The 27,636-nt window shown below is 40.4% G+C and overlaps 2 protein-coding genes across 4 annotated transcripts; one reads left to right on the top strand and one right to left on the bottom strand.

Moving 5' to 3' along the window:
• The first annotated feature begins 251 nt into the window (after positions 1 to 251).
• LOC103234244 (uncharacterized) lies at positions 252 to 22,988 on the top strand. 3 transcript variants are annotated; one of them, XM_007995947.3, is made up of 4 exons: positions 252 to 412; positions 10,130 to 10,256; positions 11,441 to 11,536; positions 21,544 to 22,988. In XM_007995947.3, the coding sequence occupies exons 1-4, from the start codon at positions 383 to 385 to the stop codon at positions 22,596 to 22,598; spliced, it is 1,308 nt and encodes a 435-aa protein (XP_007994138.2). In that variant the 5' UTR covers positions 252 to 382; the 3' UTR covers positions 22,599 to 22,988. The 3 variants fall into 3 exon arrangements, with proteins under 3 accessions (XP_007994138.2, XP_072872856.1, XP_037848279.1); XM_073016755.1 differs by lacking the exons at positions 252 to 412; positions 10,130 to 10,256; positions 11,441 to 11,536 and adding an exon at positions 12,428 to 12,508; XM_037992351.2 differs by lacking the exons at positions 252 to 412; positions 10,130 to 10,256; positions 11,441 to 11,536 and adding an exon at positions 17,010 to 17,305.
• A 2,296-nt stretch (positions 22,989 to 25,284) lies between these two features.
• Positions 25,285 to 25,784, bottom strand: LOC103234243 (non-histone chromosomal protein HMG-17). The gene has a single exon (XM_007995946.3). It carries the CDS (start codon positions 25,663 to 25,665, stop codon positions 25,393 to 25,395), a length of 273 nt encoding a protein of 90 aa, XP_007994137.3. The 5' UTR covers positions 25,666 to 25,784; the 3' UTR covers positions 25,285 to 25,392.
• Between the last annotated feature and the right edge of the window lie 1,852 nt (positions 25,785 to 27,636).

Genomic DNA, 27,636 nt, shown 5'->3' with positions numbered 1-27,636 from the left:
AAAAAATAAATAAATAAATAAATAAAAATAAAAAGAATTTTCCCATACTCTAGGGTGGGCCTAGCTCAGCTCAGGGAGGAAGCCCTGCCTGAAAAGGCTGCAGTTTTCGTCCCTCAGCCCAGCAACTGATCACATCTTCTGTCACTCAGGGGCTGAGTGGGCGGGGCCTTAAGCATTATCCAATCAGGGACGCTGGGCTGGAAACCGTCCAATCAGGCAGGCAGCTGGAACAAAGAGGACGGCTTCCGGGTTTGGCGCGGCCTTTGTCTCTCGCTGCATCTGGAGCTCTAGGTTTCCTCTTCACTACTCTGTGTCCTCTGCTCCTAGAGGCGCAGCCTCTGTGGCCCTGTGTCTTGCAGGTATTGGGAAATCCACAGCCAAGATGCCGGGACCGCCTGGAAGCCTAGGAATGGTGAGAGTGCCGGTTCGACATCCTGAGAGAGGGGAGGGACTGGTTGATGGGAAGTGGCTGTGGCGGCACTCAGGCCTCCCCGAAGTCAGCTCCACAGTCTGCGCCCCGAGTTCTCCTTGCCCAGCTCGGCCTCAGTCCCCTCCAGCCATAAGATGGCTGCGGCGCTGTCAGCCAGTCCGGGGCTCCTGTCTCTTCCCTGCGCAGTGACTGTGCCCTGGCCTGGCGCCCGCTCTGGGCAGCAGCTCTGCACCCGCAGCTCCGGGTCTCTCCCAGATTGTCAGGAACCACGAGAAGGTCACCAGGGGAGATCTTGACTCGGGGTGCGCGTTCACGAATGGGAAGAGCTTTGGTCCTTGGGGTTCACAGTTTCTCTTTTCTCCTGTTAAAAATTTATGGGGCCGGGCGCGGTGGCTCACGCCTGTAATCCCAGCATTTTGGGAGGCGAAGGCGGACGGATCACTTGAGGCAAAGGGTTGTCAGGAAACCTAAGTTCCTCTTCAAAGACTCAACTTCCTGGTCAGAAGTTGTAAAAGTTGTAAATCAGCCTTACCCCTTCTTCCCCCTTTTCCGTTTCTCGCAAATCGCGCGTTTATCCTATTTGGAAAAAGTTTGGGTCTAAGCCAACCGGGATCAGCTTAGATTGTGCGGTCTGACCCCAGCCAATAGGGGAAGGACACAAAACCAAAAACTACGCTGGGGTTAAAAACCCCTTCCTGGTCGGGCGCGGTGGGTCAGACCTGTAAACCCAGAACTTTGAGAGGCCTAGGCGGACGGATCACGTGGTCAGGAGTTCTAGACCATCCTGGCCAACATGGTGAAACCCCGTCTCTATTAAAAATACAAAAATTAGCCAGGTGTGGTGGCGGGCGCCTGTAATCCCAGTTACTTGGGAGACTGAGGCATGAGAATTGGTTGAACCCAGGAGGAAGAGGTTGAAGGGAGCTGAGATCGCGCCATCGCACTTCAGCATGCGGGACAGAGCAAGACTCCTCAAAAAAAAAAAAAAGTAGGAATCTTAAAATTTTCTTCCTTTATGTAAACACTGTGTTAAAGTAATTTCACTGGATTTTTCAAACAGTTTGAAGAACGAAGTGAATAACACTGACATGGAAATTAAATCTTGAACCTGGAAATTCCAAGCTAAGGGTAATATGAAGCCTGCAAAAGGAGGGGTTTTCAAAAAAAATTTTTTTTATTTTGACACGGAGTTTAGCTCTTCTTGCTCAGGCTGGAGTGCAATGGTGTGATCTCGGCTCACTGCAACCTCTACCTTCCTAGTTCAAGGGATTCTCCTACCTCAGCCTCTGGAGTAACTGGGATTACAGGCATGCGCCTTCACGCCCGCCTAATTATGTGTGTTTACTAGAGACGGAGTTTCTCCATGTTGGTCAGGCTGGCCTCCAATTCCCAACCTCAGGTGATCCACCCGCATTGGCCTCCCAAAGTGCTGGGATTACAGGCTTGCGCCACTGCGCCTGGCCAACAGGAGGTTATTAAAGGCCCAGTTAGTTTTTTCTGGGGAGCCTCCCCTGCAGTTGTCCCAGCCTGCTCACCCCAGCTATGGAAGGAGCCTTTATCTTGAGAGAAGCTACAGAGCCCTGGAATGCTAGGGCCCCACAGGCAAATGCAGTTAAGATTAAGGCGGAAGGAAACTGGGAGGGTCTTACTGATAATAAAGCTATTGTTTTGAGGCACTTTTTAGACTTTTTAAGATAAAAAAGTTAGATTTATATTAAAAAATGAATTAGTGTTGAAACAGGAGAAAGTACCAACTAATTATAAGTTCTCTGTGGCTTACAAAAATGTAGGCAGAAAAGGGCTTTCTTTCCTAGAGAGGAGCAAACAAGATTAGATAAAAGGTGGGAGGGGAATGGCAAATGGAGGGTGAAAAAGTCGTATTTTAGCTCAGAGAATGTCTTACCCTGAAATCAGCATGTTTTTAGGAGGGACGTAAAATAGGATTGTATGTTGACTTAGACTGAAGGTAGCTCAAAGTTCAGGAGCCTGAGGGAGGGAGATAAACTTAAATAAAGTTTGATTAATATTTTATTTTAGGCGAGGCACGGGGGCTTATGCTTGTAATCCCAGCACCTTGGGAGGCCTAGGCAGGCCGATCACCTGAGGTCAGGAGTTTGAGAACAGCCTGGGCAGCATGGTGAAACACGGTATCTACTAAAAATACAAAAATTAGCCAGGCGTCGTGGTGGGCAGCTATAATGCCAGCTACTCGGGAGGCTGAGGCAGGAGTATTGCTTGAACCTGGGAGGTGAAGGGTGCAGTGAGTTGAGATGGCGCCACTGCACTCCAGCCTGGGCAGCAGAGTGAGACTTAATCACAAAAAGAAAAAAAAAAGAAATTTGACCACTGAAGACAAATTCAGCTGATTTTTCTAATGAGAAAAAGGAGAAAATGTGCAGAGTGTGTGTCTGGCTGTGTGATAGGTGAGAAAAGACAGCACCATCTAAGTCATAATGGGAAGGGTGTTTCTTTCCATAACCTGTTTCTGGAGTACACAACAAATGGAGAATTTTATTAATCACAAATATTTTCCATGATTATCTATGTATTTCATCTTTCCCCATCTCTTTCTTTGTTGTATGCATTTCTTCCATTTGGCTTTTCCTGGGCTGCATCTTATATATGAAACCAGTAAACGTAACTACAGTGTTTCATTGAGTTCTGTGAATAGCTCTACCAAATTATTGAACTTCAGGGACATTTCAGGAGTCCCCAGTTTTCAAACATTAATTCAAAAGAATAGATGGGCCCATAGGGTTTGTGACTGGCATCTGCAGTGAGGACAGTGTTGTGGGACCAAGGGTCTGTGATGACTCTGGGTGGTGTTAGAATTCAAATGTTAGACAATGAGTTGGTGTTGGAGAATTGTTTGATGTTCAGCAAACTCTACAGATATGGTGCCAAAAAAAAGTTATCATGGAGGCCCGGCCTGGAACAAAGCTCTGGGTGTTTGGGTTTGGGAGGCTCCACTCTCCTGTACGCAGACTGCCACACTGCCCATTGTTCTGTGATTCCAGGTCTTCTCCCAGAGTGACAGAGGACTGAAAACTTAGAGAAAAGGAGTTCCGATTAAAGACCCCCTTTTATTGCAGCTAGCACCACAGTATTCTCACCCACTCACAGACACACACACTAGACATTGACGTGTCCACGCTCCTCCCAGGACTAGGCATCACCCTCTCAGAAACGTCACCACAGCATTTTTGGTCCTAGCGTTTCTCGTGTTTCTTGTCAAGAACCCACAAGTCTCTGTAAGTCTCCTGGTATATCTTCACCCCCAGACACCAAATCTGCAGCAGCAACCTGCTTTCTCCACCAACCTAGGATCTGGGCTGCCTGTTCATAGTCTCATCTGCCTGCATGCACACAGAAATAAATCAGAGTACAGCCCCACCTGGGCCACTATCTGTAGTGAATCAGTCCATTCACCTACGTTGCACTCTCTTCCACCCAGGAATTATTTTTTTTCTTTTAGATTTTATTTTTATTTTTGGTTTGATGTACACATGTGGATTTTTTTTTTTTTGAGACGCGATCTGGCTTTGTCACCCAGGCTTGAGTGTAGTGGCGTGATCTGGGGTCACTGCAAGCTCCGCCTCCCGGGTTCACGCCATTCCTCCTGCCTCAGCCTCCTGAGTAGCTGGGACTACAGGCGCCCACCACCACGCCGGGCTAATTTTTTTGTGTTTTTAGTAGAGATTTCACTGTGTTAGCCAGGATGATCTTGATCTCCTGACCTCGTGATCCACCTTCCTCGGCCTCCCAAAGTGCTGGGATTACAGGCATGAGCCACCGCGCCCGGCCTGAAGTCTACTTCTTAAGGGATGTTTGTGAACAGAATAATTGCTATTGTGATTTTTATTTTTTATTTTTATTTTTTAGACAGAATCTTACTCTGTTACCCAGGCATGAGTGCAGTGACATGATCTCGGCTGACTGCAATTTCTGACACTCAGGTTCAAGTGATTCTCCTGCCTCAGCCTCCCAAGTAGCTGGGATTACTGGCCCTGGCCACTGGGCCCAGCTAATTTCTGTATTTTTAGTAGAGGTGAGGTTTCACCATCTTAGTCAGGCTGGTCTTAAACTCCTGACCTCGTGATCCACCCTCCTTGGCCTCACAAAGTGTTGGGATTACAGACGTAAGGCACTGCACCCAGCTGTATAATTTCAATTTTTTTTAACCTTTAGTGTACATATTGATTTTCTAATAAAACTACCCTAGAAAACCTTAAGGGATTTGTTTAAATTGTGGATTAGTATATAGTATAAAGTTGACAGGGCAGTGGCTAGAAAAGATTAAAAGTATAGGAACTCTGGGATTTAAGTTTCTTTTAGGTGAGCTTAGAAAAAACAAAACTGGAAGTACCCCAGTTGCATAGAGAACAGAATTCTACATAAGGTCCTCACACTGCCTGAGACCTGATCAGATTCACACTTTTTGGAGGCTTTCTTTAGGTCTGACCCTACCCTGGAATCTTGCCTCACAGAACTGATTAGAAGAGATCAGAGTTTTGGCTGCTGAATCCTGCTGCCTTTCTAGAGCTGGTGCTCACAATTTCCTGAATTCCAAAAGCAGATGAATGGGAAAAATAAAGCACATATTTTAGGGTCTTAGTTCTTTAAATTTTCTGTTAAAACCAGTGCTTGCAGAGACATCCTGTTAGGCAACTTTTTTTCTATTCCTGCAGATCCAGTAGTTGCTCCACAAGTCACAGAAAAGTAAATGTAAACAATACAATTTTCTCTAAATTATCTTAAACTCTTCCTTTCTCTTTCATCTTTCTATATTTTGCTTTTATTCTTTACAGTGTTTAAAAAAAAAGTTGATGACAGAGAAACAGAAGAAGAAATAAAAATGCTGGGCCCTTTACCTAAATCCTAAAAGGTATTAAATCCTTAGTACCAGCTTTCAGGGTGTTATGAAAATTAAATCACATAATGTGTTATGCCCAGGAAAGTGCTCTGTATCATTCTCTTGAGCACAAAGTACCTGCTTAATAAACATTGCATTAGTACATGTGTACATGTCGTTTTTTAAATAGACTTATTCTGACATTGCTGACTTCAGTTCCTCTGTAAACTTTAAAGAGCCAGCAAAGAATATAAAACTTTAGGATGGAGATGGGTTGTCCCTATTTGTATCAGAAGTATTTGGTTGTGGCAAGAGTGCTGAGTGTAAGGGACCCTGTGCTGTGCCTGCTTTGCTAACTAATGCTAATAACGAGCCAGGGGGAAGCAACATCAGCATTGACAGGGGGCTTGTTTAAAACACCCTTTTGTGGACCCTTTTCAAACCTGCAGAATCACATTACATAAAGTGGAGCCAAAATTACCAAGTGATTTATAAGCTCATTAAAGCTTGAGAGGCAGTGCTTATCTTGGTGGTTATCAGCCCAGGCTTCTCATTAGGATCACGTGGGCAATTTGCAGAAATCTCTTGTTCCCTCCCCACAGCTTCTGTTTATTCTGCGTGGAAGCATCCATGTTATTTTAGTGAAGGGCCTCGTGTGACTCTTAAGGTGAGACCAGAATCAGGTATGAGGGCTTCAAAATACATTCATGAGAGGTAAGTGCTACCTTTGCACTAAAGGGTGGTCACAGGGACAGTTCTGTTTGGGTTTGGTACAGACAGGTCAGTGTGGCCCATAATTCCATTACTGGAAATTGCTGGTGTCTGTGGCAGGGAGAGCACCTGAGGACAGGAAAGGAGAAACTTATATTTCTGTCTTCGTGGAGCAGTTCATTGTTCCCTGAATCTCTTCTGTTTCAAAGGATGGAAATAGGTGGGCTTTTTCTGTCTTTTTCTGCCAGTTGATGTCATGCCAGCAGGTCATCATGTGGTACTAACACCTTTTGCCGAGACCAGCGTGGTCAGGGAGACCCTAACCCAGGGGCGCTAGAGGAATTAAAGACACACACACAGAAATACAGAGGTGCGAAGTGGGAAATCAGGGGTCTCACAGCCTTCAGAGCTGAGAGCCCAAAACAGAGATTTACCCACATATTTATTAACAGCAAACCAGTCATTAGCATTGTTTCTATAGATATTAAATTAACTAAAAGTATCCCTTAAGGGAAACAAAGGGATGGGCTGAATTAATTGCAGCAGAAACACGCCCTTAAGACACAGATGGCTCAGGCTTCTGTTTGTGGCTTAAGAATGCCTTTAAGCAGTTTTCCGCCCTGGGCAGGCCAGGTGTTCCTTGCCCTCATTCCTGTAAACCCACAACCTTCCAGCTTGGGTGTTACGGCCATTATGGACATGTTACAGTGCTGCAGAGATTTTGTTTATGGCCACATTTTGTTTATGACTTGCTCCCAACACCTTTAAAAGCATGTTCTCAAGATGCAGGTTAATTTTTCCAGAGAATCTCATCTGAGAAGGAATTCTATTTGATTTCAAGTTTTAAATTGATCTGGTATTCATTACAGGGCTCCAATTGCATCTAAATAGATGTGAGAGTTGAAAGACCTATAAAGGGCTTCTCTCGCTTTACAATGTCTTCTTATTTATTTATTTATTTATCCTCTGGTTGATGAAATGCCAGGGTGAAAGGGATAGCCAAATGGACTAAAGCACAAGTGCCACTCTAGTTATTCTGCAGAGTGCCCATTAAAGGTCCACCACACATCGGCTCAGGGATGAACAAGGGCTGACTGATAAGCTCTTGAAAATTCTTTTTTTTTTTTTTTTTTTTGAGACGGAGTTTCGCTCTGTCGCCCAGGCTGGAGTGCAGTGACCGGATCTCAGCTCACTGCAAGCTCCGCCTCCAGGGTTTAGGCCATTCTCCTGCCTCAGCCTCCCGAGTAGCGGGGACTACAGGCGCCCGCCACCTCGCCCAGCTAGTTTTTTGTATTTTTTAGTAGAGACGGGGTTTCACCGTGTTAGCCAGGATGGTCTCGATCTCCTGACCTCGTGATCCGCCCGTCTCGGCCTCCCAAAGTGCTGGGATTACAGGCTTGAGCCACCGCGCCCGGCAGCTCTCGAAAATTCTTAAGCTCACTGCATCCCTTCAGGTCTCCAAGGAATGCTAAGTTTCCTCCCTGCCCTGAGAGACAGGAAGGAGAAGCTGGATGGCCCTCGGGGGCTGACCACAGGGACTTCGAGATACAGCAGAGAGAACTTGGCGTGACTTATTACTCCAGACTGTAGAATCCTGGAAAAGAGCTACCATGTAGCCCATGCCTGGTTGACTGGAGGACCACCTTAGTGGAAGGGGGACAATCAGGGCCTCTGGTCTGCCATGTGCACAAGCATAACAATTGCTTTTGTTTAATGTGCAGATGGAATATTTGACCCATTTCAACCAGGCATTTGCATCTTGGTTTGTTGTCTTAATTGTCAAAGGTTGTTTTAAGTCTTTAACTTCCGTGATCCTCTAGTAAAATGAAAGTTTTATCACCTATTTTTATTAGTTTTTAGCCCAAAAAAGCTAAACACCATTTTGTATTTAATAATGCTTTTTGTATGATTTTTATGCCAGATAAGCTAAATTTTACCTTTATATTAATGTGTTATTAATGTTAGATTTAATTTTAATAAAACCTTGTAGATATATTTATCCGATTTTTAATGTTTGACCACAAGGTAAGATTTTATAGACTCTTTTTAACCTTTTACAATTTTTGTTAGAGCAGGTTGGTGCTTTAAGAAAAACCTGTTGCATTTTTACTTTAATGTCCAGTTCACAGAAAACTTGGATGATACCTTTTTAACTTTAGCTAATATGTTTATACACAGAATTTTCTTTACAATTAACATTTTAAAACTTGCTTAAACTTTTAAAGCAATAATTTTTTTAACCTTTTAATGTAGGTAAAAATCCACATTTTTATGCTTCCTTATAATCTTTTTACCACAGGTATATTTTACTTTTTTTGTACACTTTGCACATAAACTGTTTCTTCAATAGTGCTCACGAGGCCTTATTACTTTTAAATTATACAACATTTTTGTATAAATTTTTTTATAACATTTTTTTCTTTTACGACTTTTGCAGACAATTTTTTTTTTTCTGTCGCCCAGGCTGGAGCGCGGTGGCGAGATCGCTCACTGCAAGCTCCGCATCCCGGGTTCACACCATTCTCCTGCGTCAGCCTCCCGGGTAGCTGGGACTACAGGCGCCTGCCACCACGCCAGGCTAATTTTTTGTATTTTTAGTAGGGATGGGGTTTCACTATGTTAACCAGGATGGTCTCGATCTCCTGACCTCGTGATCCGCCCGCCTCGGCCTCCCAAAGTGCTGGGATTACAGGCGTGAGCCACCGCGCCCAGCCGTTGACAATTTTTTGACATGTCTCAACTTTCTGACTTATTACAAACATTTTTTTCTTTAAACAACCAGTAATTTATTTCAGGACAAGAATTTACCATATAAAATTCTTTTATATAAACCCTGCCTCCCCCTTTTTTCCCTTTCTTGGAATTTTTTGTAACATAGTTCCTAGTGGGGTGGGCTTATTGGTGCCTGACCCAAGCTTCTTCGAGACAATACACCACGCTCACACCACACGCACACCAGAAAACAAAACAGGTAAAAAGGGCACACACACATTTCTGCAGTTTACACCAAACCAATATCAAAAGCAAAATCAGAGTATCCAGGAACCCAAGCCAGGTCAAAACCAAAATGAAAGTATCAAGCAATCCAAGTCAAGTCAAAAACAGAAACCAAAGTGCCAGTACAGGCCCACCGTGGGTGATCAGGCCACGCTTCCACTCAAATGGAGAAGGCACCAAAGTGCCAATAAAGGCACGCCGTGGGTGATCAGGCCACGCTTCCACTCAAATCAAGTGGGCAAGTTCCAAAGACTAGTCTTAGCAAGTTTCGGATGTCCGGACTCCAAGTGCCAGTTCCTTCCCGGTGTTCAGCCACTGTGTTAATCCTCTGCTCTGGCGAGGCATTCCACTGGGGCAACTGGCTACCTGGGAGCGCTCTTTGGATGGCGTCACTCAGTCTGGCCAGAGTCCCCCGCAGGGATGCTCCAATGGCAGGCCTAAGCCTCCTAAGGGGCTGCCTCGGCCAGTGATTGATTTGAGCAACCAGGGGGTACGTGACAGGGGCTGCATGCACCGGTGGTCAGAGTAAAACAGAACAGGGCAGGAATTTTCACAATGTTCTTCTATACGATGTCTGGAATCTATGAATAACATCAGTTTCTAAGTTATGAGTTGATTTTTAAGTATTGGGTTTAGGCCAGGCAGGCCTGGTGCCGGGCTGCCTGCCTTTGGTTTTACTTCTTTGCTTTTTCTTAAAACAGGTACTGAGTATAAAACAATATAAAACAATATGAGAGGGTCTCTCTCTTTGCTCAAGTGTACATATTAAAGTTTGATAGGTGCCTTCTAACTCAACATGTTTTTTCCATCTGAAAAATATTCATAGCTGATTCTGTATGATGTAAATATAGCACTCAAAAATGTACATGTTCATGTTCATGCCCTTAATTTTATACTTTATTATCTAGAAAAAATATCATATACGAACTAATGTTGTGGATCTTAGGCTGCCCTTTTTTCTCAGAGTTGGAGAATATAATAGAGAATATTTTTGTGTTGAAAATTATTTTATTGGAGAATTTTAGTCAGTCCTATAAGTAAGAACCAGTTCTTTTTACTCTCCCATTTCACCTGAAATCAAATTAAAAATTCCACCAATGGCGACTTGGTAAAAACGTGTGTGTGTGTGTGTTTTTCAGGAACCATTGCAATTCAGAGATGTGGCCATAGAATTCTCTCTGGAGGAGTGGCATTGCCTGGACACTGCACAGCAAAATTTATATAGGGATGTGATGTTAGAGAACTACAGAAACCTGGTCTTCCTTGGTGAGGATAACTTAAATACATAATTCATTTAAAAAAACCTAAAAGTTTTAATTTCTCTTTTTTGTGGAATGAATTTAGTACTTTATTCCTTGCATAAAAGAGTTTCAGATGCCCTTTTTCCAGAAAATCTTCAGAATTTTTTTATTTAGAAAAGAATTTCTTCAAGATGTTTCATCTTAATCCAAACTTTCCACATTGCTGAGTTGGGCTTTATTCTTCACTCTAAATTAGTGGTAATTTCAGAATTTTAGTGGCTTAAAACATTGTTGCCCCCACCTGAAAATCTCATTGCCACCACCAATTTTTGATTCAGTAGTACCAGCTAGTAAATTTAAAAAGCCTACATGCAGGGCCGGGCGCAGTGGCTCATGCCTGTAATTCTAGCACTTTGGGAGGCTGAGGCGGGCAGATCACCTGAGGTCGGGAGTTTGAGACCAGCCTGTCCAACACGTAGAAACTCCATCTCTACTGAAAATACAAAATTAGTCGGTCATGGTGGCATAGTCCTGTAATCCCAGCTACTCTGGAGGCTGAGGCAGGAGATTCTCCTGAATGCAGGAGGCAGAGATTTTGGTCAGTCGAGGTTGAGACATTGCACACTAGCCTGGGCAACATGGGCAAATACCACTGTAATTTTGATAGGAAGTTTATTGAATCTATAGATCACTTTGGATAATATGGCAATTTAAAAATCTATTTGAATCTTCTCTAATTTTCTCAGTTTTTTTTTTAAAGGTTTTTTACCTTAGTAATTTTTTTCTAAGAAATTTATTTAATGCTGTAGTAAATGAGACTTTTTCCTTTCTGTGTTTTATCAGATAGTTTAAGTGTTTGAGACCATATACTTGTATGTTAATTTTGTTTTGCTAATTCACTGAGTGTATTTGTCAGTGTAGAAAGGTTATAAAGTACTGTTTATGGTTTTTAAAGTACTGTTTATGGTTTTTTAAATATAAGACTATGATCTACAAACAGAAACTTTTTACTTATTTTACTCCATCTCCAAAAGAAAAAGAAACCTACAAATTGAAAGTATTTTCTAAATATTTAGAAATTTGTTATAAATTAGTATTTTGGTATGAATTTACTAGAATATTTTATTACGTGCTTTCTGCTGAGCACATTACTAGCTTGTAATTGGAGACTATAAGCAAGATTCATGCTATCTATTTTTAATGAAACAGGTATTGTTGTCTCCAAGCCAGACCTGATCACCCGTCTGGAGCAAGGAGAAAAACCTTTGACTGTGAAGAGACATAAGATGACTGCCAACCCCTCAGGTAGGTGCGAGTGAAAATGAATACAACAGATGACACCAGATAAGAGGTCCCAAGGTCAAAGAGAGAAAGCTAGCCCTTAAAATGTGATCTGGAAAGCTGTGTTCCAAAGGAAATAGTTTCTGGGCAGCTGTATTGATTGATTGATTGATTGATTTTATTTAATTTTTCGCTCACAAAGGGACATCTTCTGTCTCATGCTTTTAAATTCTCTAAGAATTCTACTATTCTTTCTGTGAGCTTCCTTCAAGTTCACAGTAAGAGCCAAATTCTTCTTTATGGTACCTAAGAGACTGCAGCTGCTTTTCCATTGTTTTGGGGACACACAAATATCTGCGTGATTTCGAGAAACTAAAACTGTTTTTTAAGTTGTCTTTTTGCATCAGATCTGAAATGTGTGAGTATTAGTTTTTGTTGCATTTTTGTTCATTTTTTCTGCACAGTCCATTCTGCTTTTATTACCAGATAGTCTTGAAATATAGTTTGAAATTGTAAGTATGATATCCTTCTGCTTTGATCTTCTTCCTCAAGATTGCTTTGGCTATCAAAGTTATTTTAGTTTCATTTAACTTTTAGAAATGTATTAGGACTATTACTATGAAAAAAATACCACTGCAATTTTGATAAGAAGTTTATTGAATCTATAGATCACTCAGGATAATGTGGCAATTTTAAAATTTATTTGAATCTTCTCTAATTGTTCATAGTTCTTTTTTTTTTTTTGAGACGGAGTCTTGCTCAGTTGCCAGGCTGGAGTGCAGTGGCACAATCTCTGCTCACTGCAACCTCTGCCTCCTGGGTTCAAGCTATTCTCTGCCTCAGCCTCCCAAATAGCTGAGATTACAGGTGCCCGCCACCTTGCTCAGTTAATTTTTTTGTTTGTTTTTTTTTTGTAGAGATGAGATTTCACCATGTTGGCCAGGCTGGTCTTGAATTCCTGACCTCGTGATCCACTCACCGCAACCTCCCAAAGTGGTAGGATTACAGGCGTGAGCCACCACTCCTGGCCCATAGTTTTTTTTTTGTAAAGATTTTTTACCTCCTTGGTTAATCTTTTTCTGAGAAAGTTACTACTTAATGCTATAGTAAATAAGAATTTTTTCTTCCTCTATTTTATCAGATAGTTTAAGTGTATGAGACCATACATATGCTTGTATGTTAATTTTATATTTTGCTAATTTACTGAGTGTATTTATCACTTTAGACAGGTTTTAATGTACTATTTATTGATATTTAAATATAAGATTGTATGATCTACAAACAGCAACTTTTTACTTATTTTTCTTTAATTTCAATGGACTTTTTTCTTTTATTAATTCTTCTTTCACATGCTTCCAGTGCTACATTAAAATAGAAGCATTGACAATGGACACAATATAGTTTTGTATTGGTGCCTAAATTTGATGGCGCAAACACCTCTTCAAGTTTTTATAAACTGATTTTAGAAGGTAAAGATCTTTTGTTGGGCCCTTAGGGTGATGAGACGCCCTCTGAATTTGTAGTGAACAGGGATTGTAGATTGGTCACAAGGCTGCTGGGTCTGCACTAGGGTCCACCTTTAGTTAGCTTGTTACAGGGTCTTGGGATTACCCAAGAAAGCTACCCAATAATATTCTCATTTTATTTTTGGACAGACTGCATATCCTTCAGGGCTTTGCTCCATAGGGAAGACACTAGCACATGTTTTTGTAGTCAGGTCTGCATATGGTGGGCCTTATGTCTGGATATCGATGAGTATGGCTTTTATTGAGTACCAGAGAGCATTCCCTCAGATAACTGGGTGGGTTTCTTTTTTTTTTTTTCCGAGACGGAGTCTTGCACTGTTGCCCAGGCTGGAGTGCAGTGGCACAATCTCGGCTCACTGCAAGCTTCACCTCCTGGGTTCACACCATTCTCCTGCCTCAGCCTCCCAAGTAGCTAGGACTACAGGCGCCCGCCACCATGCCCGGCTAATTTTTTTTGTAGTTTTAGTGCAGACGGGGTTTCACCATGTTAGCCAGGATGGTCTCGATCTCCTGACCTCATGATCCGCCTACCTCGGCCTCCCAAAGTGCTGGGATTACAGGTGTGAGCCCCCGCGCCCGGCAACTGTGTGGGTTTCTATATAGGCAGAACTGACCGTAAACTTGATCTTGTCTAAGTGAGTAGTCATGGAGATAGTCTTTTTTTCACCATGTGTTTAATGATGAACATATATTTCCTTTTGTGAGTGAAACGCTTCTTTTATTTGAAGGTCATTTTCAAAAAGATTTGTAATTCTGGTTTTTTTTTTTTCAGTTTTCTTTAAAAAAAATTGTTTTAAAAACACATAACATAAAATTTACCGTCTTAATTCAATCGTACATTTTCAGGGCCAGGCATGGTTGTGGCTCCCATCTGTAATCCCAGGAATTTGGGAGGCCAACACAGGAGGATCTCTGAAGCCCAAAAGTTTGAGACTGGCCTGGGAAAGATATGGAGACCCCCCTCTATAAAAATAATTTAATAATTGCCAGGCATGGTGGTGTGCAGCTGTGGTACCTGCTACTTGGGAGATTGAGGGGGAGTCAAGGTTGTGCCACTACATTTCAGTTTGAATGACAGAGTGAGACCCTGTCTCAAAAAAAAAAAAAAAAGCTGTTCATTTCAGGCATGTTAAGTTTATTCTCATTGTTATGTAAAAGACTTCTAGACACTTTACATCTTGTAAAACTAAAGCTCAATACCCATTAAGTAACAACTGCTCATTTTACCCTCTCTCTAGCCCTTGACAAACTTTCCACTTCCTGTTTTTATGATTTGACTACTTCAGATATCTCATATAAGTGGTGTCATATGGTATCGATAATTTTGTTACTGGATTAATTCAAATGACATAATATTTTCAGTGCTCATCTTAAAATGTGACAAGATTGTTCTTTTCAAGATGGAATAATATTCCATTGTATGTATATATTACATATTTTGATATGTTTATAAATCAAGAGACATCTGAGTTGCTTCAGTCTTTTGGCTTTTGTGAATACTGGTGCAATAAACATGGATATTCAAATATGTCTTCCAGGTCCTGTGTTGCTTTTTTTTTTTTCTTTCTTTCTTTCTTTCTTTTTTCTTGAGAAGGAGTCTTGCTCTATTGCCCAGGCTAAAGTGCAGTGGTGTGATCTCAGCTCACTGAGACCTCTGCCTCCTGGGTTCAAGCAATTCTCCTGCTTCAGCCTCCCAAGTAGCTGGGATTATAGGCACCCAGCTAATTTTTTATATTTGTAGTAGAATGGGGTTTATTATGTTGGCCAGGAAGGTCTCGAACTCCTGACCTCAGATCATCTGCCCACCTTGGCCTCCCAAAGTGCTAGGATTACAGGCTTGAGCCACTGGACCTGGCCTGTGTTACATATTTTGTATATAGATATAATAAGTGAGGAACATTTATAACACTTTAAAATAATGGCTGCATCTTTGTTTTCCAGCAGCAAGCAACATGAGTTTCATTTTTATTGCAACATCAACAAATTAGGAGTTTTAAAAAAAATTTACAGTGGCCATTCTAATGGATATGAGGTGATTTTGTTTGTCATTGTGTGTTTTTTTAAATTTCTCTACAAATCAGTATTTTTGTGCATTCTTTCAAATGCTTTTTCCCATTTGTGTAGTTTTTTGATGAAATTTTTTTTGTTCATTTCTAAATCAAGTTATTCAACTTTATTGTTTAAACAGTTGTTTATTTATTGTGATTATTAACTTCCTTCACATGAAATTTGCAAATGTTTTCATCCATTTTCTAAGGGAAGTTGCCACTTTGGAATTTTCTTTTGATGTATAGAAATTTTGATGTCTAGTGTAGTCAGACTTTTCTGTTCTTGTATTTGTTGCTCATGCATTTAATGTCGTATCTAAGAAAATGGTGCCAAGACCAATGTCGTGTCTTTCTCCTGTATTTTTTCTTTCTTTCTTTTTTTTTTCTTTTCGGTGAGACGCAGATTTACTCTTTTTTCCCAGGCTGGAGTGCAATGGCACAATCTCAGCTCACCGCATCCTCCGCCTCCGAGGTTCAAGCGATTCTCCTGCCTCAGCCTCCCGAGGAGTTGGGATTACAGGCATGTGCCACCATGCCCGGCTAATTTTGTATTTTTAGTAGAGACGGAGTTTCACCGTGTTGCCCAGGCTGATCTTGAACTCCTGACCTCAGGTTATCTGCCCGCCTCTGCCTCTCAAAGTGCTGGGATTACAGGTGTGAGCCACTGCGCCCGGCTTTCCTGTATCTTTTCTAATAGTCTTGTTAGTTATGTCTAAGTATTTTGTTTAAAATATATTTTTGGGCCGGGAGCAGTGGCTCACGCCTGTAATCCCAGCACTTTGGGAGGCAGAGGTGGGAGGATCACGAGGTCGGGAGATCGAAACCATCCTGGCTAACATGGCGAAACCCTGTCTCTACCAAAAATACAAAAAAAATTAGGCAGGCATGGTGGCGGGCGCCTGTAGTCCCAGCTACTCGGGAGGCTGAGGCTGGAGAATGGTGAGCCCGGGAGGCGGAGCTTGCAGTGAGCCAAGAGCACGCCACTGCACTTGAGCCTGGGCAACATGGCAGGACTCCGTCTCAAAAAATGTATATTTGTATATTTGTGTCATTCAAGAAAATAATCCAACTTTATTTTATCAGTGTTGATATTCAGTTTTCAGCATCATTTTTTGAAGAGATTACTTTTCTCTATTTTGTACTCATGGCAACTTTTTGAAAGATCATTTTATCATATGTAGAAGGGTTCATTTCTGAGCTCTCTATTCTGGTCTTTCATCTGTTTATCTTTGTGTCAGTATCACATTGTTTATGTTACTGTAGCTTTTAACTGTGGGTTGTATTGACATCTGTGAAGAATAAAATTTTTTGACCCCTAAGCGAGAATATGTTGAAGAGTGTGTTTTATATTCACATATTTTTGAATTTGCCAGTTTGCCTTTTGCTTTTAATTCCTAGTGTCATTCAATTTTTGTTAGAAAACACACAATGTATAATTTTAGTGTTTTAAAATTGATTTATTGTTATTTTAAGACAAGATCTTACCAACACCGAGGCTGGAGTGCCGTGGCATATTTTTGGCTCACTATAGCCTCAGCTTCCTGGGCTCAAGTGATCCTTTCACCTTTGTTTTATGAGTAGCTTTGACTACAGTCATGCACTACCATGTCTGGTTAATTGTTTGCTTGTTTGTAGTGTTGGGATCTCACTATGTTGTCCAGGCTGGTCTCAAACTTTCGGCCCTAATGGATTCTCTTACCTAGGTCTCCCAAAGTGTTAGGATTATAGGCAAGATCCACTGCACCCACACCCAGTCAGTACTTTTAAATTTAGTAAAACTTGGTATGTGTCCTAACAGAATATACCAGATGCAAATAAGAATATTGTGTATTATCTTAGTTTTGACTGGAGAGTTTTGCATGTGTCTGTGAAGCCTAGTTGGTCTATAGTATTATTTGCATGTCCGTGTTCTCCAGACCTCATGCTGCAAAATGAATCCTCAATGCTGGATGTGGGATCTGGTGGGACATATTTGTGTCATGGAGGCAAATTGCTCATGAATGGCATGGTACATTCTCTTTGTAACCAAAACTTTACACTCTTATTAATTCAATGACAGCTGGTTCATTAAAAGAACCTGACTCCTTCACCTCACACTTTCTCTGTCTCTTACCATATAGTATGTCCAGTTACTCTTTACCTTCCACCATGATTGTAAGTTTCCTGAGACCCTCACCAGAAGCAGATGCTGGCACACACTTCTTATAGTCTGCCAAACCGTGAGCCAAATAAATTATTTTTCTTTAAAAATTATGCACTCTCAAGTATTCCTCTGTATGCGAAATAATATGGTCTATAATGTTTCCTAAGTTTTCTGTTTCTCATTTTTTCTCTGAATTTTCTATTATTGCAAATGGGGTCTTGATGTCTACAATTATTATGTTGCTATGTATGTCTTGCTTCACTTTTGTCAGTATTTGCTTTTTATATTTTGGAGCCCTGATGCTATGTACACATATACATATAGATAGATAAATAATATAGTTACAGATTCCTGGTAAATTAACTCACTTTGCCATAATATAATATCATTCTTTGTCTAATGGTAGTACTTGACCTATAGCATATTATGTCTAATACAATCATGACCACCTCACTCAATTGTGGTTACTATTTTTATGAAATACACATTTTTTTCCTTCTGTTACTTTCAGCCTATTTGACTCAATGCTACAATGAATCTCTTGTATGCAGCATACTGTATGCTTTTAAAGAAACCACTGAGGCATTCTATAGCTTTTTTTTTTAAATGTATTTATTTATTTTGAGATGGAGTTTCACTCTTGTTGCCCAGGCTGGAGTGCGATGGCGTGAGCTCACTGCAACCTGCGCCTCCCGAGTTCAAGCAATTCTCCTGCCTCAGCCCCCCAAGTAGCTGGGATTACAGGCACCTGTCACCACACCTGGCTAATTTTTTTGTATTTTCAGTAGAGACGGGGTTCCACCATGATGGCCAAGCTTGTCTTAAACTCCTGACCTCAGGTGATCTGCCCACCTCTGCCTCCCAAAGTGCTAGGATTACAGGCATGAGCCACCACGCCCGGCCTCATTTAATTTTGAGATAGGGTCTCACTCTGTCAACCAGGCTGATTTGCATGATTCACTGCTGCCCAAACCTCCAAAACTCAGATGATCCTTTCATTTTAGCCTCTCAAACAGCTGGGTTACAAGTATGTGCCATCACAGTCAGCTAGGTTTTCTGTATTTTTTGTAGAGACAGAGTTTTGCCCTGTTGCCCAGGCTGGCCTTAAACTCACGGGATCAATTGATCAGCCTACCTTGGCCTTCCAAAGTCCTAAGATTACCTTTGATTTTATTAAGTAGTTTAATTAATTCATATTTACAATGATTAAAGAAATGAAGTTGTTATTACCGGTTAGATTGTTATTTTACGTGTTTCTAATAGTTATAGTCTTCTCATCTCCTGTTTTACTTTCTTAATTTTCATTTAATTTTGTACTGTCATGCTTTCATTATTTTTTTATCTCCTTTTGCATACTTTCTATACATATTACCTTTGTAATCATCTTGAAAACTGGAGATTATATACATCTTAAAATTAAAACAATATATTTCAATCTCATAACTTCAATTGAATACAAAAACTATGCCTCTATATTTTACAGTTTATTCATATAAAAATTATTTTATATGGTATATCTATTATCAGATTTATGCAGATTTACATATTGTTTCTTATATTTTATAAAATCACTTTAAAAGTTTTTATGTACCATCTTTTTTTTTTTTTTTTTTTTTGAAACTAAGTCTCTATTGCCCAGGTAGTACAATTTTGCTGATGGCATTATTCCCATTTGACGGCCTTTTTTGTTTTTCATTTGTTTTTTTTTTAAATAACTTTAGCAATATCACAGTTTTTTTCTGAGGTGCAAAAATGTTTTAAATAAATTCACTGGTGTCAGGCGCAGTGGCTCATGCCTGTAATCCCAGCATTTTGGGAGCCCGAGGCGGGCAGACCACCTGAGGTCAGAAGTTCGAGACAAGCCTGGCTAACATGGTGAAACCCTGTTTCTACTAAAAAAGAAAAAATTAGCCAGGCATGGTGGTGCACGCCTGTAATCCCAGCTACTCGTGAGGCTGATACAGGAGAATCGCTTGAACCCTGGAGGCAGAGGTTGCAGTGAGCTGAGGTTACATCATTGCACTCCAGCTTGGGCAACAGGAGTGAAACTCTGTCTAAAAAAAAAAATTCACTGGTTATCTCACGTGACTATGCTTATAAATGGAACATCATTATGTGATTTTTGAAATTTTGCTTATATGTGTGTTTGTTATAAATATATTTGTGTGTATCTAAGTTTGTTTATACAGTTTTGCATGTTTACATCATATTTTCTTTTAATAAATTTTTCAGTTATTTTTTGTATTTTTTATATCCACAATTTTTGGTTTTTTGGTATTTTAGTATTTCTTTTTATTCTCATTTTTCTGATTTTCAGTAGTTGTCTGGGTTTATCTTTTTTTTTTTCTCATACAGAGTCTTTTTCTGTCACCAAGGCTGGAGTGCAGTGGTGCGATCTCAGCCAGGCTGATCTTGAACTGCTGACCTCAAATGATCCACCCATCTCAGCCTCCTAAAGTGCTGGGTTTACAGGCATCAGCCACCATGCCTGGCCTTTTTTATTTTATTTTTGAGACAGTGTTGCTCTGTTGCCCAGGCTGCAGTGCAGTGGTACAGTCTCCACTCACTGCAACCTTCCCCGCCCAGGTTCAAGCAATTCTCCTGTGTCAGCCTTTCAAGTAGCTGGGATTACAAGCACATACCACCATGCCCAGCTAATTTTTGTATTTTTAGTAGATACAGGGTTTCACCATGTTGGCCAGGCTGGTCTCAAACTCCTGACCTCATGTGATTTTCCTACCTTGATCTCCCAGTGTGTTGGGATTACAGGAATGAGCCACCAACACTGGGCTGTTCAATTCATTTGGAATTTTAAAAATTACTTTATATACTTTTTGTGGATGCTTTTGAAAATTTTATAATTTTTTTGATGGGGCCATGTTGTTTTAATATTTGGTATACATTACAATCTTTGATAGAGATTTGGAAATTAACAAAAAGCTACCTGTTACAATCTTTATAATATAGCTTTGTCCTGGTGTAGTCTGAAATCAATTGTCTTGGCTAGAGAATCTGGGAATTTCTCAAACATGTTTTTAGGATGAATCTTGTCTAAAATTTTGTGTTTATTGTTTAGTTAAATCAGCTTATTTGTATTTCTTCTCAATAGTCAGTAATCACTTGCTATCACTTGCTACACCCATTCCCTGTTTGGAGTACTGCAGTTTCTCTGCTTCTCTATAATTTACCTTTAGACGCAGCAAACTGTCATTCCAATGTATATCACCATTGTTTTCAGCATTTTATGTCATGGGACACATTATCTGGTGTCTAAAAAAGCCCCTAGAAGACAGAAATAAAGATGTATGCACCAATGTACATACATTGTTTTTTAAAAAGGAAACCAGGAGTTGGCGCAATTTACATTTTTGTGTGTGTGTGTGAGACAGAGTCTCACTCTTACCCAGTCTGGAGTGCAGTGGCATGATCTTTGCTCGCTACATTCTCTACCTTCACAGTTGAAACAATTCTCCTGCCTCAGCCTCCAAAGTAGCTAGGATTACAGGTACCTGTTACCACGCCTGGCTAATTTTTTTTGTATTTTAGTAGAAATGGGGTTTTACCGTGTTGTTCAGGCTGGTCTCAAACTCCTGACCTCAGATGATCCTCCTGCTTTGCCCTCCCAAATTGCTGGAATTACAGGCATGAGGCATGAGCCATTATGCCTTGTTGGCAATTTATTCTATTATTATTATTTTTTTTTTGAAACAGAGTCTCGCTCTGTCGCCCAGGCCAGAGTGCAGTGGTACAATCTTGGCTTACTGCAACCTCCGCTTCCTGGATTCAAGAAATTCTCATGCCTTGGCCTCCTGAGTAGTTGGGATTACAGCTGCCGATGACCATGACTGGCTAACTTTTTGTAATTTTAGTAGAGAGAGGTTTCACCATCTTGGTCAGGCTGGCCTTGAACTCCTGACCTCAAGTGATTCACATCAGCCTCCCATAGCGCTGGTATTACAGACGTGAGCCACTGCACCAGGTTGGCAATTTACTTTTAAAGGCACAATGTTATGCTGGGGAGCAAGAAGAGCTGTTGCATATAAGTAACAGACTTTTCTTTATCTTCTTTGTGACTGTTTGCTTTATGCTCACCCGGGGCCTTTCACACACTTAACTCATTTATAAATTTTTCACAAATGTATTTCGGGCAGTATGTTTTTGTTACATTTATATGTCCAGGAAGAAATTACAGCTTGAGGTATTTTGCTATGTCATCTTGCTTATGTAGTTTTTATAACTTTATAAGTTAGATTTGTAAAGTATATTTATCTGAGTCTACCAATTGAAGTAATGTGTTTTTGTTGTTTCTTTCAGTTATGTGTTCTCATTTTGCCCAAGACCTTCAGCCAGAGCAGAGCATAACAGATTCTTTCCAAAAAGTGATACTTAGAAAATTTGAAAAATGTGGACGTGGCAATTTACAGTTTAAAAAAGGCTGTGAAAGCGTGGATGAGTGTGAGGTACACAAAAGAGGTCATAATGGACTTAACCAATATTTGACAACTACCCAGAGCAAAATGTTTCAATGTGGTAAATATGGGAAAGTCTTTCATCAATTTTCAAATTCAAAGAGACAGAAGAGAAGACATACTGAAAAAAAAACTTTGAAATATGTAGAATGTGGCAAAGCTTTTAACCAGTCCTCAACCCTTACTGCACATAAAAAAATTGATACTGGAGAGAAACCCTACAAATGTGAAGAATGTGACAAAGCCTTTAAGTACTTCTGTACCCTTACTACACATACAAAAATTCATACTGGAGAGAAACCATATAAATGCGAAGAATGTGGCAAAGCCTTTAAGTACTCCTATACCCTTACTACACATAAGATAATCCATACTGGAGAACAACCCTACAAATGTAAAGAATGTGGCAAAGCTTTTAACCATCCTGCAACTCTTTCTTCACATAAGAAAATTCATACTGGAGAGAAACCATACAAGTGTGATACATGTGGCAAAGCCTTTATTTCATCCTCAATCCTTCGTAAACACGAGAAGATTCATACGGGAGAGAAACCCTACAAATGTGAAGAATGTGACAAAGCCTTTACCCGGTCCTCACACCTTACTATGCATAAGATAATTCATACTGGAGAGAAGCCATACAAATGTGAAGAATGTGGCAAAGCTTTTACGTGGTCTGCAGGCCTCCATAAACATAGGAGAACTCATACTGGAGAGAAACCGTACAAATGTGAAGAATGTGGCAAAGCCTATACTACATCCTCAAATCTAACGGAACATAAGGCAGCTCATACTGGAGAGCAACCTTACAAATGTAAAGAATGTGGCAAAGCTTTTAACTGGTCCTCAGACCTTAATAAACATAAGAGAATTCATATTGGACAGAAACCAAGAATGTGACAAAGCTTTATTTTATTATTATTTATTTATTTTTGTTTGAGAGCGAGTTTCACTCTTGTTGCCCAGGCTGGAGTGCAATGGTGCAACTTTGGCTCACCACAGCCTCCGCCTCCTGGATTCAAGCGACTCTCCTGCCTCAGCCTTCCTGAGTAGCTAGGATTATAGGCATGTGCCACCACACCTGGCTAATTTTGTATTTTTAGTAGAGACGGGGTTTCTCCATGTTGTTCAGGCTGGTCTCAGACTCCTAACCTCAGGTGGTCTGCCTGCTTTGGCCTCCCAAAGTGTTGGGATTACAGGCATGAGCCACTGTGCCTGGCCGACGAAACTCTTTAAGGAAGTTCTTAACCCTTATTACGCATAATTCATACTGGACAGAAACCCTACAAATGTGAAGAATGTGGCAAAGCCTGTAACAAGTTCTCAGTTCTTTTATTTTTATTCGTTTATTTATTTTTTGAGATGCAGTTTCACTCTTGTGACCCAGGCTCGAGTGCAATGGTACGATCTCAGTTTACTGCGACCTCTGCCTCCTGGGTTAAAGCCATTCTCCTTCCTCAGCCTCCTGAGTAGCTGGGATTATAGGTGCCCACCACCACGCCCAGCTCATTTTTGTATTTTCAGTAGAGACAGGCTTTTGCCATATTTGCCAGACTGGTGTTGAACTCCTGACCTCAGGTGATCCACTCACCTCGGCTTCTAAAGTCCTGGGATGACAGGCATCAGCCTCAATTCCCAGCCACAGGTTCTCAATTCTTAAGAGACATGGCGATAATTCATGCTGAAGAGGAACTCTACAAACCTGAAAGATGTGACAGTGCTTTTCCCAACACCTCCAACTTTTCTACGCATTAAAAAAAATTATACTCTGTGAAACCATAGAAATGTATGAAATGTGACAGAGCCTTTATATGGTTGCCACACTTTATTGTAGGTAAGGTAATTCATACTTCCAAGACACGCACAAGTATGAAGAATGTGGCAAAACTTTTAATCAGTGTTTACACCTTATTTCACAGGAAAGCTATTATCCTTGAGAAAAATTGTACAAATATAAAGAATATGGAAAAGCCATTAATGCCTATCACATCTTACTCAACGTAAGATGGTTCATAGTTATTAAAAATAAAAGAGAAATTATTGTGAAAAAAATCTTTCAGAAAATATAAGCCTTTAAGGTGAAGAAGAGTATTGATTCTGAAGACAAGCATTACAAATATAAAGGGGTTTGTAGTACCTTTGCTTGTATTACAGATCTTATTGCACGCATTTTGTATTAGAAGGAAACCCTAAAGCAGTTGCCAAGGTTTGTTCAACATCGGGGAATGTATATTGAAGAAGATTCCTGGAAATGTAATGAATTTGGAAACACTTTTTAGATAATTATTTGTGACTGGGCACGGTGGCTAATGCCTGTAATCCCAGCACTTTGGGAGGCCGAGGTGGGAGGATCACCTGAGGTCGGGAGTTTGAGATCAGCCTGACCAACACAGAGAAACCCCATCTCTACTAAAAATATAAAATTAGTCATGCGTGGTGGCACATGCCTGTAATCCCAGCTACTCAGGAGGCTTGAACCTGGGAGGCAGAGGTTGAGAGTCGAGATCATTGCACTTCAGCCTGGGCAACAAGAGTGAAACTCCGTCTCCAAACAAACAAACAAAATTATTTGTGTATAACTAAAAGTAGATTTTTAGGAGCATTGTAATTACATTAAAAGTATACTTGTTCCGGCTGGGCACGGTGGCTCACACCTGTAATCCCAGCACTTTGGGAGGCCGAGGCAGGTGGATCACGAGGTCAGGAGTTCAAGACCTGCTTGGCCAAGATGGTGAAATCCTGTCTCTACTAAAAATACAAAAATTAGCTGGGCATGGTGATGGGCGCCTATAATCCCAGCTACTCGGGAGGCTGAGGCAGAGAACTGGAATTGCTTGAACCCAGGAGGTGGAGATTGCGGTGAGCCGAGGTCACACCATTGTCCAGCCTGGGTGACAGAGCAAGACTCCATCTCAAAAAATAAATAAATAAATAAAGTATACTTGCTTCCTTAAAAAATTTTTTCTGAAAAGTGAATAATGATGTAATCCAGCTTTCAAATTACTTTATGCTGTTATTTTATTATTGTATTCACATGTGAAAGCATGTGTTCAATTTTTGCTGCATCAGATATATTAGTGATACTTTTTTATTAGTTGGGCATTTATGACCTTTTCTATACAAGGACATTAAAATGTAAGATGTATGATGAAAATATAAGTGGAAAGGCTCTTTGTAGTTAACCTATATTAAGTAATGTAATAAGGTAGGTGTTCAGAGTAATACTTTTCTACATTATAGTGAGAAATAATTATAGAGAAAAGTATATTAAACTAAATTAGTATATTGTACTTTTATTGTAACTAAATTAGTATAACAAAATGCAGTACATTTAAAAATTGTTAAGATTATGAGTGAGCTTAATTTAATTTGATGTTTTTTTACTATGTTAAGACTATTGTGCATTTAATGAAGCATTATTATGCCACTAACTAACCTATCCCACCTTACTCAAAGGTGTAGGTAAAAGATGGTAGCAATATACTATTTGGTACATAATAAAGTAATATCTCTACTAATCACTTTGCCAGTGGCTTTAAACAGCAAATGAATGTAAGAATATTGTTCCCATAGGTTAAATTTTTATTTTCAGGAGAAAAGAACAATTTTTTTTTTTTTAATAAAACTTGATAAAAAATAGTATTTCAAACTGTACAGTCACCAGAAGTACACAGTTATCAAAAATGCACACACTTCACTTGGCATCTCCAGCACCTTCAGCTTTCTGTGCCTGGTCTGTTTTGGCATCTCCGTTTTCTGCAGGGTTATTCCCCTCCTTGCCAGCATCAGCTTTTCCCTTTTTCCCTTTGTGTACCTTCTCTCCCTTCTTTGCAGGGGCCTTTTTAGGCTTGGGCTCTGGCTTTGGAGGAGCAGGTTTAGCAGACAACCTCGCGGATCTTCTCTGTGGTTCGTCCTTCACCTTGGCTTTATCTCCTTTAGCATCCCCTTCAGCCTTTCTCTTGGGCATGGTGGCGACGGCGGCGGGACGTAGGTGCTGGACGCGGGATGCAGCGCGCGCGGGCTTTGGTCGGTCCGGGGGTCGTTCTCGCCTCTTCTTCACACTGCTCCGAGAAAAGAACAATTATTGGAACAAAACAAATTATTTTTTGGTGGTTAATAATTTAAGGTGGTTATTTAATTATTTAAGGTGGTTACTTAATTATTTAAGGTGGTTAATAAAAAACTAAGCACCCCCAGAATGCTGAAAGCAAATCTATACTTTCTGCTTTGTCTTATTTATTAATGTAAAATTTTATGGCTTATGTGTCAAATTTTTTTCAGAATCTGCCTATTAAATTATAGGCAGCTTTGTCTCCAGAAACAACACTCTTGAGTATAACAATAAAAGCCCTCTTCAAACAGAAAACAAATAATCATTGTTAACACTTATTTTAATGAAAATTCAACCAAAATCAAGTAATTGGATATATTTTTATTATCCTATGTCTGTGTGAATGTATAAAATGGTGCATAAAGGAAAGATAATTTAAGCCAGAAAAAAAGATGTTAAATAAAAATATTTGTAATGAATAAAACTGGAAATTAGTTAATTATTATTTGCAGGTGATATCTTTGTTTATGTAGATAACAAAAGCAGCAGAAAATTTTCACGTAGTCTCTCTCTATCGCCCAGGCTGGAGTGCAGTGATGCGATCTCAGCTAACTGCAAGTTCTGCCTCCTGGGTTCACTCCGTTCTCCTGCCTCAGCGTCCCCAGTAGCTGGGACTACAGGCATCTGCCACCACGCCCGGCTAAATTTTTTTTGTATTTTTTGTAGAGACAGGGTTTCACTGTGTTAGCCAGGATGGTCTCGATCTCCTGACCTCGTGATCCGCTCGCCTCAGTCTCCCAAACTGTTGAGATTACAGTCGTGAGCCACGGCACCCAGCCGTGAGAAGCTTTTAATAAATAAGCATTTAAAAGAAACTAGGGTTACTTGTTATGTTTAAAATATATGCTATTCTCACACAAAATGAAACTGCTGCAATCCAACCTGAGAAGCCAAGAATAGCCTTACATTGTTAAACACAGAAAATATAAACGTATACTTTGCAGAATAGGGTTAGGCACTCTGATATGTGAAAGAAAATATTAGGAAATAAACTATGTTATTCTTTAGCTATAGGCTGAAGAAAGTAGATGAAAATCCTGTAATTCCTTCTTGCCTGCAGCAAACTTAAATTTATAAGTAACTATTTGGGTAAATATAGAGTGCCTATTAATTATGTAATTTACTTCAGACATAACATGCAAATTCTAGCATATTGTCCTAAATATGTAAATCTAAAATTACCGACAAATTTGAAATAGAAAATAGAAGGTACAGGGAGGGTGACATCAGTAAGATGAAAAGATTTAAAATGCCCTATTTTGATATCCCCTTACAGCAAAAAAAAAAAAAAAAAAAATCAGCCATCCCTGACAAAAATGCCTTTATTGGCTGGGCACGGTGGCTGATGCCCTTAATCCCAGCACTTTGGGAGGCTGACACGGGCAGATCACGAGGTCAGGAGTTTGAGAACAGCATGGCAAACATGGTGAAACCCTGTCTCTACTAAAAAACAAAAATAGGCGGTTGTGGTGGTACACGACTGTAATCCTAGCTCCTCAGGAGGCTAAGGCAGGAGAATTGCTTAAACCTGGGAGGTGGAGGTTGCAGTGAGGTGAGATGGTGCCACTGCACTCCAGCCTGAAGGAGAGAGTGAGTCTCAGAGAAATAAATACATGCCTTTATTAGAGAACCAGGCATTATGGCTCACACTTGTAATGACAGCTACATGGTACATCAATGATGGAGAACAGCTTCAGGCCAGGATTTCGAGACCAGCCTGGGTTATGTAGCAAGATGTCATCTCTAAAATAAGTGCCTCTATGAGAGATTTGAGATCCAGGGATGGAGTTGTGAAACTCTGTTAAAGCTTAAGGTTGAGAAGTGTTC

Source organism: Chlorocebus sabaeus, chromosome 6 (genome assembly GCF_047675955.1).
Source record: "Chlorocebus sabaeus isolate Y175 chromosome 6, mChlSab1.0.hap1, whole genome shotgun sequence".
NCBI lineage: Eukaryota > Metazoa > Chordata > Mammalia > Primates > Cercopithecidae > Chlorocebus > Chlorocebus sabaeus.
The sequence above is the reverse complement of the archived record's forward strand: the minus strand, read 5'-3'. Positions and strand labels throughout refer to the sequence as shown.

Excerpts from the sequence above, each read along its gene's own strand:
- LOC103234243 (XM_007995946.3), bottom strand. The coding sequence starts at position 25,665 with ATGCCCAAGAGAAAGGCTGAAGGGGATGCTAAAGGAGATAAAGCCAAG.
- LOC103234244 (XM_007995947.3), top strand. The coding sequence starts at position 383 with ATGCCGGGACCGCCTGGAAGCCTAGGAATG. Across the intron at positions 413-10,129 it reads CGCCTGGAAGCCTAGGAATG|GAACCATTGCAATTCAGAGA; the intron begins GTGAGAGTGCCG and ends TGTGTTTTTCAG. Across the intron at positions 11,537-21,543 it reads GATGACTGCCAACCCCTCAG|TTATGTGTTCTCATTTTGCC; the intron begins GTAGGTGCGAGT and ends TGTTTCTTTCAG.